Source organism: Geotrypetes seraphini, chromosome 6 (genome assembly GCF_902459505.1).
Source record: "Geotrypetes seraphini chromosome 6, aGeoSer1.1, whole genome shotgun sequence".
Lineage (NCBI taxonomy): Eukaryota > Metazoa > Chordata > Amphibia > Gymnophiona > Dermophiidae > Geotrypetes > Geotrypetes seraphini.
The window spans coordinates 246,026,475-246,044,136 of record NC_047089.1 but is presented as its reverse complement, the minus strand read 5'-3'; the positions used below and the strand labels follow the sequence as shown (position 1 = coordinate 246,044,136).

At 47.2% G+C, this 17,662-nt stretch overlaps 1 protein-coding gene across 6 annotated transcripts in view; it reads right to left on the bottom strand.

Annotated features, from left to right (window-relative positions):
* The window catches only part of SYTL5 (synaptotagmin like 5), a 241,745-nt gene that overhangs the window by 57,206 nt on the left and 166,877 nt on the right, over positions 1–17,662 (bottom strand). For all 6 annotated transcript variants that reach the window (XR_004539868.1, XM_033948650.1, XM_033948647.1 and 3 more), the window contains 3 exons: positions 12,885–13,044; positions 11,149–11,278; positions 2,757–2,863 (listed from right to left, as the gene is read on the bottom strand). Coding sequence is in view for 5 of the 6 variants with exons in the window: in XM_033948650.1 (XP_033804541.1) it covers positions 2,757–2,863; positions 11,149–11,278; positions 12,885–13,044 (397 nt within the window). In the remaining variant the exon portion in view is untranslated. The remainder of the gene's footprint in view (positions 1–2,756; positions 2,864–11,148; positions 11,279–12,884; positions 13,045–17,662) is intronic.

The window sequence follows — 17,662 nt, the reverse complement described above, 5'->3', positions numbered from 1 at the left end:
CTTATGTGAGCCAAGGATAATGAAGCCATTGTGACATCACTGATGTGATTGGCTCTTAGGCACTGGTGGAATGAGGCATTATGACATCACACTATCTGCTCTGGATACCAGAGACTGTCATTCTGTAGTGTCTATTTCAACCTCGGTCCTTCTACACCAGCATTCTTCAAAGCAAAGCTTGTGGGTCAGTGGTTGTGGCCATTCATACTCTGATTGTTATGGGAGCCAAGGATAATGAAGCCATTGTGACATCACTGATGTGATTGGCTCTTAGGCACTGGTGGAATGAGGCATTATGACATCACAATATCTGCTCTGGATACCAGAGACTGTCATTCTTCAGTGTCTATCTCAACCTCAGTCCTTCTACACCAGCATTCTTCAGAGCAAAGCTTGTGGGTCAGTGGTTGTGGCCATTCGTACTCTGATTCTTATGTGAGCCAAGGATAATGAAGCCATTGTGACATCACTGATGTGATTGGCTCTTAGGCACTGGTGGAATGAGGCATTATGACATCACAATATCTGCTCTGGATACCAGAGACTTCATTCTTCAGTGTCTATCTCAACCTCAGTCCTTCTACACCAGCATTCTTCAAAGCAAAGCTTGCGGGTCAGTGGTTGTGGCCATTCACACTCTGATTCTTCCCTCTCTCCTTAAAGAATGACATGAAGATGGTTTCCCGCGGTTATCCGCGGGGACGGGAACGGTGATGAATTTTGTCACCATGTCATTCTCTACTCTTCGCGATCCTGTCGGCTCTCGCACTGACGTCCCTTCCGGGTGCCGGGCATAGGAAGCGACGCCAGAGGGAGAGCCGACGGGGTCGTGAGGAGCACATTGTCGACTGCCGCTACCAATGTCGTCAACTAGAGGTACGGGGGAAGGGAAGGGGCGCACGGGGAAGCAGATATGAGGGCAGGGGAGGGGTGCTTTTCACCCTTGCTATGCCACTGCACAGAGGCCACGTAAAATTCAACAGCGGGCTGCAGGTTGGCCATCCCTGTGATGGAGCTTCGGGCTGACAACCAGGAAAATCCGTTTGAATGCCGTTTCTGCTCCCTGTGCCTCTGGTACAAACTTGGGTTATAAGCCTTACAAATAAGAACATAAGAATAGTCATTCTGGGTCACACCTATAGTCAATCTAATCCAACAGTGGCCAGTTCAGGTCACAAGTACCCGGCAGAATGCCAAAGAGTGGCGAAATTCCGTGCAGAATCTCAATGAGTGGTTAAAGATTCCGAAATCCCAGAAAGTAGCAAGATTCCAAGCTACCGACCCCAAGAATACATAGTGGCTGTCCCCATTGTCTGTCATAATAGTAGACTTAGGGCTAGATTCACTAAGCCCACGGATCCGATCCGATCCTCAAAAGGAGGACAAGTCCGAGGAAATCCAGATGCCTGGTAACCCTACCTCAGGTACATTAGTCAGAGGTCCACTGGGACAGATAGGGAGAAATACTTGAGCACCTGAATGTAAACCGTTAGGCTATATGCCGTGTATAAATACATAAACCAGCTGCATTTGAGCCCCCTTTCATTCACCAATGAACTGGCTCTTCTATCTACTTAGAAATATAAATTATCTAATATAATAAAAGCCTAAGCCGCGCATGCGCACTCCCATCGCGTTTTCCGTGCGCTGTAGGGCACCGCAGATAGGAGTGCTCATGCACGCAAAACACTCTCTCTCTCCTCCCACGAGGCAGATGTCGGACGCGGCGGCTGTCGGCCGTGCTGTTCTTTGGCCTGCCCTGCTCCTTGCCTTAGTATATTTTTAAGTTGAAAGACGAGGCAGCGGCTCCTCTCAGGATCCCCACCTGCGTCGGAAGTCCGATGCAGTCGGGGATCTTGAGAGGAGGAGCCGCCGCCGCCGCGTCTTTCAACTTAAAAATATACTAAGGCAAGGAGCAGGGCAGACCGATCTTCAAAATGGCCGCAACTCCTGCACAGAACGCCGATCCAGGGGAGTAGGCCAGCCAGCCAGCCATTTGGCCAGGGGACAGAAGCAGCAGAAGAAGAGTGGCTGGATTACAAACTGTTTTCTTTTTTGTTCCAGTTCATAGCCTCCCTGCCCCTTTTCCTGTCTGGAAGGGAGGCGCAGGAGCAGATGACCCCCCTGCTGCTCCAGAGTCTGAAAAGTAGTGGGACTGTGTTCCAGACTGTTAGGAGCAACTTTTGAATGCTATGGTTTCTCCATTGCTCTCTATGGAACTGAGCCTATGTAATGGACAGGGAGGGGGGCAGAAAAATGAAGGGAGGCCTACTGCTGGACATGGGGAGCAGGAAGGAGGTGATGATGGACAGGGGGGAGGTAAAACAAAGGGAGAAGGGCTGCTGCTGGATAAGGTGAGCAGTGATGGGGTGGTGGAGGACACAGGGGAGGTAAAAGGAAGGGAGAATGGACGGGGAGCAGGCAAGGGGTGGTTGTGGACAGCCAAGGAAAAAAAAAAAAAAAAGAAAAGACAGAAATACAGAAAGCGACTAAGGAGAGAGAAAAAGAAATAAAGACAGACACACACATATATATATTCTAGCACCCGTTAATGTAACGGGCTATAAGATTAGTAATATAAATCATCATGTGCTCTTCAAAAGGTATGTGTACCAATTTCTCAGACCCTGAAACTGGACTCTTGTGTAACCACAACTTCATCCATACGCGAGGGTATTTTTTTTTTTTTTTATAAGAGGAAGCCCAAGGGAGAAGCCCAAAAAAAAAGCACCATAAACAAACCACTGTTCACTCACCAGCTCCTTGTTTAAATCTCCAGGCATGGACCTGCTTCTTAGGCTGAGGGTGTCCTCCTTGCCTTCGGAAAACGACCCGCTCAAATCCAATTCAGATTTACTGCGATCTATTAAGATAAGGGCACGGAAAAACTGTCATCCATTAGTTCTCTATTCCAACGTACCTTATTGGTGCGAAAGGCTTCCCCCCCCCCCACCCCCGATCGTTTTCGCTTGTTCTTATGCAGCCCATCATGGTGGTGAAAAACCACCTCGTGGCCGACAGAGCGGCTCACAGCCTGTGTGGTCGTGAAGCACAGGGACTATGAGCTAGATTCACTATGGACACCGATCGTGTCCCGACCACTTTGCAACCCCGACCCGATTCACTAACCTTACTCCCGATCCGTGCATGCAAATGAGGGGGGAATGGCATGCAAATGTAGGAAGGCAGCGATTCACTAAGAAATTTCAGGAACACAGACTGGGCTGGCCGATCAAAAAATAAGCGACTGCTGAGGATCAGTCGCTCATGTCCTTTCCGACTGCCCTGCTTCATTGCCCCGACTTACCTCTTGCCGCCCTGCTCTCTGCCCCGACTTTCCTGCCCTTCCCTGCAGTGTGAGCCCACAGGTTTAAAGCAGGTTAAAACCATGGGCTCGTGAAGTAAAAAGTTTCAAGCTCTGTAAGCATGCACAAACCATCTACAGCAGTGGTTCCCAAACCCTGTCCTGGGGGACCCCCCCCAGCCAGTCGGGTTTTCAAGATATCCCTAATGAATATGCATGAGAGATATTTGCATACCTGTCGCTTCCATTATATGCAAATCTCTCTCATGCATATTCATTAGGGATATCTTGAAATTCCGACTGGCTGGGGGGGTCCCCAGGACAGGTTTGGGATCCACTGATCTAGAGCAATGGTTCTCAACTCTGTCCTGGGGACCCTCCCCAGCCAGTCAGGTTTTTATGATATCCCTAATGAATATGCATGGGAGAGATTTGCATACCTGTCGCTTCCATTATATGCAAATCTCTCTCATGCATATTCATTAGGGATATCTTGAAAACCCGACTGGCTGGGGGTCCCCCAGGACAGGGTTTGGGAACCACTGATCTACAGGGAAAGAAGATGGTCTGCGCATGCGTCGGGATCGCTCTTCAGTGATCCGTGTGGTCGGTTGGGGGGGCGTGACTCAGATCGTCCCCATTTGCATGAGGCATCGTCGTGAATCGGGCGGCCGGCAACTTCACGGATCCGATCGCTAACGGATTGGATCCGTGAGGCTAGTGCAGGGGTGTCAAAGTCCCTCCTCGAGGGCCGGAATCCAGTCGGGTTTTCTGGATTTCCCCAATGAATATGCATTGAAAGCAGTGCATGCAAATAGATCTCATGCAGATTCATTGGGGAAATCCTGAAAACCCGACTGGATTCTGGCCCTCGAGGACCGACTTTGACACCTGTGGGCTAGTGAATCTAGCCCAGGGGTCTCAAAGTCCCTCCTCGAGGGCCGCAATCCAGTCGGGTTTTCAGGATTTCCCCCCGTGAATATGCGTGGAGATCTATTTGCATGCACTGCTTTCAATGCATATTCATTGGGGAAATCCTGAGAACCCGACTGGATTGCGGCCCTCGAGGAGGGACTTTGAGATCCCTGATCTAGCCCCATATGCTGCGGGACAGCCGCATGCTTTGTTCTCTGTGCCTCCACTGAATATAAATAGGTCGATCAAAGTTGAGCATGCAGTTCTGGGGGGTGGATCACAGACCTGTATATATACTAACTAGCCAATTAGGTATTATAACACTTAGAACGAGATGCATTAAACAGGGTCGGTAAGACCATGTGGGTCTGTTCTGATCCGATTTTTGGCCGATTTCAAAAGAGGTATTGATGCAGAAAAAAAAAAGTTTGCATGCAAATGATTCGAGTGGAGGTTCGTCACCCCCTCTTTAACACACATTCACACTATGCGCACAAGCATCTTTTCCGTTAGGGCCCCTACCATCTGGAATTCAGCACCAAATTATATAAGAGGAATTACATCCCTGGACAAATTTAAAAGTAACTAGAAGGCTTTTCTTTTTAAAAGACGCATAAGATGTATAATAGTCCTTCTAAGGACGGCAATGGAAATCTGTTCCTTGCCATTTTTTAATCACTTTAGCTTATTTTACATTATTCTGGACCAGTGGTTCTCAACCCTGTCCTGGAGGACCACCAGGCCAGTCGGGTTTTCAGGCTATCCCTAATAAATATGCACGAGAGAGATTTGCGTATAATGGAAGTGACAGGCATGCAAATCTGCTCCATGCATATTCATTAGGGCTATCCTGAAAACCCGATTGGCCTGGTGGGAACCTCTGGTCTAGACTATTCATATTTTGTTCCCCTTCCCCTCTCTTTCTCTTTATATAAATTGTATTTCTGCCCATTTCCATCCTGTATCGGTAAGTTAATGTTCGTCAGTGCGTCTGATTATTTGAAGCACTGTTTGTTATTTGTTTTTAATGTACCTTGTTTTTATATATTATGTAAAACTGCTTTGAATTTTAATGTTCAATAATTTTTAAGCTTTAAAAATAAAATATACATAACAAAAATCTTTCAAAGAATATCATCTCAACTCAGTTAATACATTGCAAATATATAAACTCAAAGAAATCAACAATCAATTATCACCACAATACAAACACGATAAAGTACCTCCCAACACACCCTCCTCCCTTCCCATCCCCCCTTCCCATTTCCAAATATTATTAATAAATAGTGCTTCACTTTATGAGAAGATGGTTTATCAAATTTTCAAATAAACCTGAAACCTGATAATCCCTGTCTGATCTAGAGGTCTGCACGGGAACGGGGATCGCGGGGTTCCCGCAGGAATCCCCCCCAACCCATGGGACTCCCACGGGGACCCCCCTCTGGCTCACGGGACTCCCACAGGGACCCCCCTCTAGCCAACGGGACTCCCACGGGGATGGAAGGCTTTGGAAGCAGGGTTCGTCCATATAATATAATGGACACGTCAGCCTTAGTAAAAGAGGGGGTTTATAAGTGAATTATCTGAACAGAAAACAAAAAAAGGGTTCCACCAAAGAGATTCCACAAGGAAAACAGCAGCACAAACACAAAAGAAACTGTGGAATTGATGATCCTGTCAGAAGTAATTGCTGCTTTTTATGGAGATGGGCGGGGATGGAGGTAATTCCTTGCGGGGATTGGTGTTGACGGAGAGGATCCTGATGGGGACAGGTGGGAACGGAGAGGATCCTGATGGGACAGGTGGGGACGGAGAGGATCCTGGCGGGGACGGGTGGGGACGAAGAGGATCCTGGCGGGGACGGGTGGGGACGGAGAGGATCCTGGCGGGGACGGAGAGGACGGAGAGGATCCTGGCGGGGACGGGTGGGGACGGAGAGGTTCCTGGCGGGGACGGGTGGGAACGGAGAGGATCCTGGCGGGGACAGGTGGGGACGGAAAGGATCCTGACGGGGACGGAGAGGATCCTGGCGGGGACGGGTGGAGACGGAGAGGATCCTGGCGGGGACAGGTGGGGACGGAGAGGATCCTGACGGGGACGGGTGGGGACGGAGAGGATCCTGGCGGGGACAGGTGGGGACGGAGAGGATCCTGACGGGGACAGGTGGGGACGGAGAGGATCCTGGCGGGGACGGGTGGGGATGGAGAGGATCCTGGCGGGACAGGTGGGGACAGAGAGGATCCTGGCAGGGACGGGTGGGGACGGAGAGGATCCTGGCGGGGACGGAGAGGATCCTGGCGGGGACGGAGAGGATCCTGGCGGGGACGGAGAGGATCCTGGCGGGGACGGAGAGGATCCTGGCGGGGACGGGTGGGGGCGGAGAGGATCCTGGCGGGGACGGGTGGGGGCGGAGAGGATCCTGGCGGGGACGGGTGGGGGCGGAGAGGATCCTGGCGGGACAGGTGGGGACGGAGAGGATCCTGATGGGGACGGGTGAGGACGGAGAGGATCCTGATGGGGACGGGTGGGGACGGAGAGGATCCTGATGGGGACGGGTGGGGACGGAGAGGATCCTGGCGGGGACGGGCGGGGATGGATGGGATTTCTGTCCCCGTGCAACTCTCTAGTCTGATCCAGCCGATGAACTGATGTGAGAGCGACTCCCGCACGTATAAGGGCAGGAAACTAACAATTGTTTAAAACAACTAGAGCATATCTTATTTTCCTTTCCCACTGTGGGTGTGACACATACTTATAACAATACAGAAAAAACAGCCTCAAAGACTCAACAAGCATAAGGGGCAGAAAAACTGCCCAAATGAACTATGCTTTTCTGGAGCACAGCAAACGATCATTGGCTGGTGTTGCCAGCAAAAAAAAAAAAAAAAAACCCACACAACTAAAAACCCAGTTTTTTTGTAGGAAAAAAACGGTGTGCTCCTGAGCCTATCTTCCTCTTAACGTCATCCTTTGCCCTCTCATTCCAGAATTTCGTTTCAAACGAAAGAGACTTGCCTCACGCGCATTTACGCCACGTAGGTGTTTAAACGTCTCTTTATCATTCCTGCACAAAAGTAGTTTTGTGCAAAGGGCGATCTGCACAGAACAGGCTTTAGATAATACTAGCTCAGTGGGCCTTTTACACCTAATTTAGGACGTAACCGTTATGGCCTCTCAAAGACTGGCGTGCATGCTCATACGCCCAACTAATGGAAGTGAGGCGCAGAAAAGCAGGGTTTTTTTTATAACACCTCCTGTATAGAGGTTTTATATATATCTATCAAATAAAAACATTCAAGTAAAACTGACTTTAATACAATTCTTCACAGCCAGAAAATAAGCATGCCAAAAAAAAAAAAATATCAAAATGGAGGAAGCTGGGGAAGATACATCCACAGCGAAGAGAATACAGATGGAGGATAGACAGTATAGCAGAAAAATACGAGTGTGACAGCTTTGCTTCTCACATTCTAATGAAAATCAGATCAATTAAGCGGAAGTCTCTCAGCCCTCCCGTGATGCGCCAAGCCAGAATATCTCACATACACAGCCATGCAGCCTTATCTGCACATTCTGAGGGGGGGGGGTGTGGCACAGTGGTTAGAGCCACAGCCTCAGCACCCTGAGGCTGTGGGTTCAAATCCCACGCTGCCCCTTGTAATCCTGGGCAAGTCACTTAACCCATATACTCTCAGGAAAAGGGTCAGTTAAACTCCAAGTATATTACCTCTAAATCAGAACCCCATATGGACAAAAAAAAACAACCCACCCCTCTGCAACACTAACAGGCTTTAATCACACACACAACGGAGGGTTCCCCGTCGGGTTCAGTGGCTGCAGGGCCCAGGAGGTGAAGGACTGAGAGATCCTGGATGCCGAAGCAGCTAAGTTGCTCTCTTTTTTTTGCTATGTTCCACGCTGAATCCTGGACTACTCTGCTACAGTGCTGATTTACCCATTTTTTCACGACCGAGGGCTGTGTGTCCCGGTGTGTTTTGTAACATCTCCCTGCAGGCTACCATAGTGCTTTCTCTACTTGTTCTACATTTTGGAGTGCAGGGTTAGCTTTGAAAGGTGGAGTTTTTTTGCCAGATGAAGCTGAACTGAGGCTTTTTCTCCACCTTTCTTTCTTTTCTTTTTCCCTGTTGCTATCTGTTGTGTGATTGGCTTGTGTACGTGATTAAAGCCTGTTAGTGTTAGAGGGGTGGTTTTTTGTCCATATGGGGTTCTGATTTAGAGGTAATATAATTCAAGTCACTTAACCCCCCCATTGCCCCAGGTACATTAGGTAGAGTGTGAGCCCACCGGGACAGATATGGAAAATGCTTGAAGCACCTGAATGTAAACCACTTAAGACTAGTGGTCTCAAACTCAAACCCTTTGCAGGGCCACATTTTGGATTTGGAGGTACTTGGAGGGTTAGATTCACTAACCTTCCGATCGGTGTGCGATGGAGGCAGGCCGACCGATTCACCAACCATCTTCATGCAAATGGAGGCGATCGGAGGCACGCCGCCCCAACTGACTGCACGGATCGGATTGAGTTGGGGGGGAGAGCCCTGACAGTAGTGACAGGAGAAGCAGCCTCCTGTCACTGCTGTCAGGGCTCTGCTGGCTTTTTTTTTTTTTTTTCATTTGTTTTAATAGGCAAAAAAATATCAGGCCCCCAGGCCGTGAGTTTGAGACCACTATTCTAGACGATACTTTGCTCCATCTGGACATTCTCTAGGGGTGTCCTTTCAAGACTGTGTACGTTATTGTAATCGGGGAAAAATTACTCACAGAAAACGTAAGTGCCAGACTGTGACAGACAGAGATAAATGCTTGAGTACCTAAATAAATTCATGTAAACTGTTCTGAGCTCCCCTGGGAGAGCAGTAGAGAAAATTGAATAAATAATGTGAGGTTTCTGTCTCTGGTAACCAGAGCTGATAGTGTGATGTCACAATGCCTCATTCCACCAATAAGAGCCAACCTCATCAGTGATGTCACAATAGCTTGATTGTCCTATACTTGGCTCATTTTTATTGCATTTTTATTTCCAGAGTGGTACGGTGGTTAAAGCTACAGCCTCAGCACCCCGAGGTTGTGGGTTCAAACCCACGCTGCTCCTTGTGACCCTGGGCAAATCACTTAATCCCCCCCATTGCCCCAGGTACATTAGATAGACAGTGAGCCCGCCGGGACAGACAGAAAAAAATGCTTGAGTACCCGAATGCCTACGCTGGGCGGGAAGGCACTCACGCATGCACGGTGTGGGCTATCGCAAACTTACTAAATTTCTTAAAGTGGCGATGCACTTTTAAAGTGTCCGTACCGGGGCTCCGTGGATGATATCACCCATATGTGAGAATATGCTGCCTGCTTGGCCTGGGATAACAATCCTTACGAGAAAAATGTTGGAAGCATACCCATGGCATACATCAAAATCAATACGATAGACATCTTAATGGTCTCTAAGTGATCCCACCAAGTGATCCATAATGGGGACCAAGAAGAACAGAGGCGTTTACTCTTTTCAAAAGTACATTTTCATTCAATGTAATAGTATCTACAATCAAAAGAAGACGTTTGATTGCAATGTACTTTAACTGTTTGATCTGCCATTAGAATGGGAACGATACCACCAAATTTTTGGTATATAAACTATTAAGTAGCATTAATTCAGGTTTAGACAAGTTGGTTTTTAACTGGACATGGAACTGAAATGATCTATAAGAGTAAATAAATGTAGAATGGTGGTCTCTGGATTTGTGAGATATAATAATACGTCATCTGCATAAGCCAATAACTTTACTGATTTCTCACCAATATTGATATCCTCAATGGACAGATTTTGTCGTAATATACAGAGAAGAGGTTCTAATGCCAGGTCAAAGAAGAGGGGGGGATTGAAAGAGGAGGGGTGACTTCAGTGTAATGAATATTGATAGAAGACTTATACATTTATTTAGCCCGTCCTCCCAAAGGACAACAGGGTTATTGTATAATGTTCTGATTTGAAGTTGTCCCGAAGGGCTCACACTCTATCTAATGTACCTGGGACAATGGGGGGATTAAGTGACTTGCCCAGGGTCACAAGAAACAGCACTGTGCCACACACTCCCCATATAGTCATATGGCTCTTGTTATCACTGTGATTGTGGATGTTCAGCTCTGTACGAGATACTGTGAATTGGCAAAATAAAAGCTATAAGAAAAAAAAAAATAATAAGGAACAACAGAATGATCTCTACCAATTTAAAGAAACACTACCTTTTTTGCCAGATAAAATATGTGCTTTAATGTGTGGGCTTGAAAGAACGGAATGGTTCTTAATGACTTAATTTAGAAAGATCTAGAAAGGGTTTTTCATCTGATGAACTGCTCTGATGTATGTCACATTTGAACGATAAGTTTGTATTGTTTTAATTATGTATGGAATGTTGCAATCCGCTTGGAATAAAAGCGAAATATAGAACAATAAACCCTTAATGAGCAAAGAAGATGTAAAAATGTGTTTCACCAAAAGGGTTCTTCATTTACATCGGTGGTCTCCAACTCCAACCCTTTGCAGGGCCACATTTTGGATTTGTCGGTACTTGAAGGGCCTCAGAAAAAAAATAGTTAATGTCTTATTAAAGAAATGACAATTTTGCATGAGGTAAAAACTCTTTATAGTTTATAAATCTTTCCTTTTGGTTAAGTCTTAATAATAATATTGTAATTTATAGCTAAAGAGACATATGATCAAGAAACGGTTTTATTTTACTTTTGTGATTATGATAAACATACCGAGGGCCTCAAAATAGGACCTGGCGGGCCGCATGTGGCCCTCGGGCCGCGAGTTTGAGACCACTGATTTAGATGTTGCTTCTTATTTACAAGGGTTACGACACATGCGCATGCGAAACCTTAAGTGGGGGTAGAGCTGGCCTAGGAGATAGTACCTGATGACATTGACGTCTTGGAGGCAGACACCGAAGTCGTTTCCGATATTTTCCTTCCATGCCTTTTGATCAGATCTTTGGAGACGCTTTCATTTGCAGGCAGGAGTGGATCGTTTTCAATGCCAGCGTTCTGTCCAGGGGGGGGAAAAAAAACCCCCCAAAACTGTCATTGCTTTCTTCAACATTTAACTTACGCCTGGCTCAGAATTGATGACGGAAATGGATGCAGACTATACTCAATTCTGAAGCGAGTCTATTCCTTCCTCCGTATTCGCGGTGGTTAGGGGTGGGACATAACCTCGATTAGGGGAAAAAAAACGCGAATAACTTTTTATATGCTATTCGCGGTTTTTTGTAACAGCACACCGTTATTACTATTGAAATGGCGAATAACAATGGTGGGGGACCTGACCTGTTCCCGAAGGAGAGGCAATATCAGTGAAGAAAGCAGTGATTTTTAGGCTGATAGCAGGCAAGCAGCGTTTTTCTCTGTGCATGCTGGGAAGCAGAATTTTTTGGGTGCCAGAGGCAGGAGCTTTCAGGTATGAGGGGGAGTCAGATGACTTAAAAAGGGGTTGGGGATAAAGGGTATCCCTAGAGTATGTCATAGGGGAAAACACCCTCCAGGGATTCAAGACAAAGTCAGACAAGTTCCTTGTGAACAAGAGCGTAAGCTGGTAGGGCTGGCCTCAGTTAGGGCGCTGGTCTTTGACCAGAGGGCTGTCGCGTGAGCGGACTGCTGGGCACGATGGACCACTGGTCTGACCCAGCAGCGCCAATTCTTATGTTCTTGTGTTTTAAAGTTCGGATGGGTAGGGTGGGGAAGGGAGGAGGTCCAGTAGACTATCAGGGAGTTTGGTGTGTTGATATTGGGGCAGGAGGATTCAGTTTGGAGGAGAAGTTCCGTTAGACTACCAGGTGGAGGTGATGGAGACAAATACCTGTATCTGCATTTATTTAAGCTTGGGAGAAATACATAGGATCTCTAAAGAAGCGGAAAGAAGAACAGATGGCATGGATTGTCAGAATGGATAAGCCACGTGGTCTTTCCTATCAGAAGCCTAATCAGGTTTGATGTCGGGCTTGGGATCCCTCCTGCCGGTGTTCGGGTCGCCAGGAGTGTTTGCTGGCAGGAGAGCTTGGGATCCCCCCTGCTGGGCATCAGTGGGGTTCGGGGGGGGGGAGGGAAATCACGATCGCAGCAGGAGAGATTAGGCATCTCTCCTGCCGCAATCGTTGGAGGGGGGGGGGGTCGATGACGACAGTTACAAGATTCTGTAACTGGCGTTGTTTGACGGACGCCGGTTACAGAATCCTGCTTTTAGGCGAAGGACTGGCCCTTCCTTCGCCTAAAAGGTCTGGGTTTGGGCATTTGGGACTTGGGCGAGTTTTTGGTCGGGAATGCGTTATAGGGAGAGATGTAGTGGCAGTCTGGGCGAGTAGATTGCTGAATGTGGAGGTAGGCCATTCTCAAAATAACCCCCTCAATTTGGACGTTTTTTTTGAGAATGGACATTTTCCTACCGCCAACTTCAGCGTCTGGTGACTTAAGACAAAAGGAGACTTAGACTTTTTTTTTTTTTATTATGTCCCTCTAAGTATCCTACTCTGAAACTAGTCAACTCATGTCGATTTTATTTTTAAAAAAAAAATAAGCAGCCTGCTTAGAAACGCTACAGGATACTTAACCCTTGAGGAGGGGCTTTGGTAGCTATGAGGCTCCAGTCCTGACTCACCCCACGGCTATAGTTGGATGTGGTGCTCCGAATACTCAGCACCGGGGACTGTGAGAGGGCTGGTGTGGAGGTGCCACTTCGGTTCGCCAGCTGTGATGACGACTTATGGCTGTCGGAGGAAGCCTTGAGGTCAGCAATATCCATTGAATGGATACTAAGTCTGAGGAAAGAACAAAAAAATAAAATAAAATGAATTACCACACTTGTACAGTCTCCTAAAATAGCTGTGCTATCCTGGATGTGCAAATTGTTGCTTTGGAAATGGAGCAAACTTACATCATCATCGTTTATTTATTCTAAGCTTTTCAAACTAAAAAGCTGGGATAGTGTTACCAGATTTGTTTGCTTGTTTACCAGATTAGAACTGACATCAAGATACACGCTTTAGAAATCAAGGCATAGCAGAGATCGCCAAGGCCAACTAGACCACCTTAATTGCAACATATTCTTCACACTTTTGGCTAAATTATCCTCTGCAAAATGTCTAAGGAACCTCTTAACTCAAAGGTGTCAAACTGCAATCCTGTAGGGCATTTTTGGTTACTTGCAGGCTAGATTCTCAAAACTTTGCAGTAAAAACCGATGGGCCGCTGTCGCAGTCATTATTGCAGTGATTTCAAAAAGGCGAGTCATTCTTAAAAAAAAAAAACCACACATGCAAATGAGGTTGGCGGGGAGTAGCGAAGGTTCGCTAAATTTGCATGTGCCCATCGCTGGTGATAGTGATCAGCGCACGCAGAATAAACGCACAAAAAAAAAACCCCAAATCGAAGAGCGGCAAGAGGGATGCCCATTTCCCTCCCACTGCTGATGTCAAGCAACTCCCCCCTCCCCCCGATAGAGGGAGAGACGCCCATTCTCGCTGCCACCTCCCCTTCCCCTCTGATGACCTTGTTTACGATGGCTGGCCGGAGGGATGCTTACTCCCTCTGGCCAGCAAGCCTGCCTCTTCAAAATGATCAGAAAGGAAGGCGTTGACAGCTCAAATCTGTTGGCAAATTTTGGCGGCAGATGTGGCACAACGAGGTTAGGGAATCACTCAGCGATTATGGAGAATCGTTCGGAGTGTTCATTTTAATATTAATGGCCTCGTTGCACTACATTTGCATGGCGGTAACAGAAACTGCACGAAAACTCGGAAGAGCCCACGGTAAGCCATTTTAATAATCCGTCGCTAAAATACATCCACGTTAAAGGCACATTTTAGTTTTGAGAATCTGCCTCAGTGACTTTTTTTTTTTTTTTTTTTTTGGGGGGGGGGGGGCTTGATCTCAGAGTATTTTAGGAACAGAACAACATTAAAAACCAGAGAGAAACGTTAACTGTTAGGATGTTTATCTGTGAGCACCGTATTCACCTTTCTGACAGCAGCTAGAGTTAAAGACAGGCCTTCTAAATTGAGAAGTTTAAGGGGGTTTATTTTAAAACCATCTCCATATGTAGAGAGGTTACATGTGTAAAGAACGTTTTAAAAAAGCCAATATTTATAGGTGGAGATGGTTGGGTTGTGTTTTGGGCGGGCGACACATTTGTATGTGTATTAGAGAATGACAAGAGCACAAATTTTTCCCTGTCCCCGCTGGAACTCATTTTCCTGACCCATCCTCTCTGCAGTCTCTTTCTCTCTCTTCCTTCTAGACACCCAAAGTCCAACATCTGCCCCTCTTTGTTTCAGGTCTTCCCCCTCCCAAGTGCCTGGCATCTCTTCATCTTTTTTCCAGTCTCCCCGTCCGCGGCCCGACTTCTCTCCCTCATTCTCAAATGCCTTGTCTCCGTGTCCTACCTACAAACCTGTCTCTGAAGTTTCCAACACTCCCCAAAACTTTGCTTCTCTAACGTCCCGCTCCCTCTGCCGCAACTTCTTTCCATGTGCCGTGTCCCGCCCTGCTGGAAATAGGAAGTTGCAGCAGAGGGAGTGAAATGTAGCTGCTGGTTCCTGTCAGTGTCAGTAGCTGAACCCCCCACAGGCAGGAGAGTGGAGTGAGAGCCGTAGTGGGCGCAGGGCACAGTGAGAGCAGTTTTGGGCCACATGTTGTGCAGGCTGACTTATGATTTGAAAGTGTTTGAAGCTTGTGCAGATGAGGACAGAGCTTAGGCATTGGTGGAATGAGGCATTATGACATCACAATCTGAGCTCTAGAATGTTGCTACTTAGGATTTTAAAGGGTTTGAGGCTTGTGCAGATGAGGGCGGAGCTTAGGCATTGGTGGAATGAGGCATTATGACATCACAATCTGAGCTCTAGAATGTTGCTACTTAGGATTTTAAAGGGTTTGAGGCTTGTGCAGATGAGGACGGAGCTTAGGCATTGGTGGAATGAGGCATTATGACATCACAATCTGAGCTCTAGAATGTTGCTACTTAGGATTTTAAAGGGTTTGAAGCTTGTGCAGATGAGGACGGAGCTTAGGCATTGGTGGAATGAGGCATTATGACATCACAATCTGAGCTCTAGAATGTTGCTACTTAGGATTTGAAAGGGTTTGAGGCTTGTGCAGATGAGGGCGGAGCTTAGGCATTGGTGGAATGAGGCATTATGACATCACAATCTGAGCTCTAGAATGTTGCTACTTAGGATTTGAAAGGGTTTGAGGCTTGTGCAGATGAGGGCGGAGCTTAGGCATTGGTGGAATGAGGCATTATGACATCACAATCTGAGCTCTAGAATGTTGCTACTTAGGATTTGAAAGGGTTTGAGGCTTGTGCAGATGAGGACAGAGCTTGCAGGAATGGGGCAGGGACAGGAAAAGAACTCACTGGGACAGGACGGGAAAGAGTTCCCTTGGGGACGGGGAAAAATTGGTCTCCATGTCATTCTCTATTCTATAACTATGTTGTACATTGCAGAAACACCCCCGGGTCTGCTATGACCCTTCCATTTCTGCACCCCCTTTTATGACTCGCCCCTAAATTTATACGTGTAAATTAAAATTAAAACTAATTTAGCGCCCAATAATTGCTCATTAAGCTCCCAATTACTGGCACTAATTGGCTTGTTATTCAATTAAATTGTGTGCGCAAATTGGAATATATGCAGAAGCTGGCACATGATGTCACTCTTTGTTTTCAAATAATAGCCCTTCAAAATGGCCGCTTCCCTGTACTTGTTGGCCAATACGAATGTGTCCACCGGAGTCCTTCCACATGCTTAACAATAGGCTTCCCATTCAAAACAGCCTTTTGTAATGGACCAGCAGGATCGGTGAATATTCTGCCTTGGAGTTTCCAATTCATCCCTCAACTTGAAGGAGTCATTTTGCATAGGTTGTCAGGACTACGCAGAAGATGGAGAAAATCCATCCGTACATGCATGCAGCGTCATTTCCCTATAAATCAATATTTATAGATATATCCCAGCATGCACAGAAAATCCACTGCAGGCCTGAGGATTCTGGGATTACATGCGCATCCCAGCTGGTAAATGATAAAGCGATTCATTTTCAGAGCACTTAGACACGCAAAGTACCATGGTAACCTATGGTACTTTTCCCCCAGTGAATCACTCAGAATGCTGCGGTCAGACTCATATTTGGCCTGAGGAAGTTTGAACATGTTGCTCCTTTCTATCGAGAGCTGCGCTGGTTACCGGTCGAGGCACGTGCTATTTTCCAAGTTAGGCTGCTTCTATTATTCGCTGGTCAAGCTCCATCCTATTTAATTAAAACATTTATTTTGTTTCTACTCAAAAAGTGCTCTCGAACATCCCACGCCCTTTGTGGTTTTTCCGCCTGTCAAGGGCTGCAAATTTAAAAAGTATAATGCACGCTTTGGCATAAGGACTTACTTTATTTTATTATTTAAAAATTTATAGACTGTATATTACCTATTCGGTTTACATAGCCACAGTCATAAATAAAGAAGATTACATACAAATTAAAACGGTTACAGAATACCGTATTTTCACATAGATAACGCGCACCCGTGTAAAACGCGCACACGGGTATAGCGCACGAAAAACACAAATTTATGTACAGAAATTTTTATATACCGCGTACACCCGTATACCGCGCATGCTGCCCGACTCTTCTTTCGCCCGCCCCGACTCTCCTTTCCCCCTTGAAGTCCTGTCCCTACCCTGAAAGCCTGATGCCCCCCCCCGACGTCCGATTCACCCCCCCCCCGCAGGACCACTCGCAACCCCACCCGAAAGACCGCTCACACCCCCACAGCCTCCCCCCCTCCCCCATGGAGAAGCTGTCTACCTTGTTTCCGGATGCCAGCGAGCCCAGCTGTTTCCTCTGCCGGCGGTCCCGCCCCTTCTCTGAGCCCTGCTGCGCTGCTTTTTCTTCCGGCAGTCCCGCTCTTTCTCTGACATCAGAGAAAGGGCGGGACCGCCGGAAGAGGAAGCAGCGCAGCACAGGGCTCTGAGAAGGGGCAGGACCGCCGGCAGAGGAAGCAGCTGGGCTGGCATCCGGAAACAAGGTAGACAGCTTCTCCATGGGGGAGGGGGGAGGCTGTGGGGGTGCGAGCGGTCCTTCGGGTGGGGGTGCGAGCGGTCCTTCGGGGTGGGAGTGCGAGCGCTCCTTCCAGGTGATGAATCGGGGGTTGGGGGGGGGAAACTATGTAAAAAAAATTTTGTACAACGCGCTCATGCATATAACGCGCAAGGGTATGCGCAGTTTGTAAAAACCACGTATAACGCACGCGTTATATGCGAGAAAATACGGTACTTTGCCACAAGGAAACATCAGAATGTGTTTACGAACAAAATGCGTTTTCAACATTTTCTTAAAACCTAGGGTTCCATTGAGCTGGCTTTAGTTTTTCCGCGTAGCGCG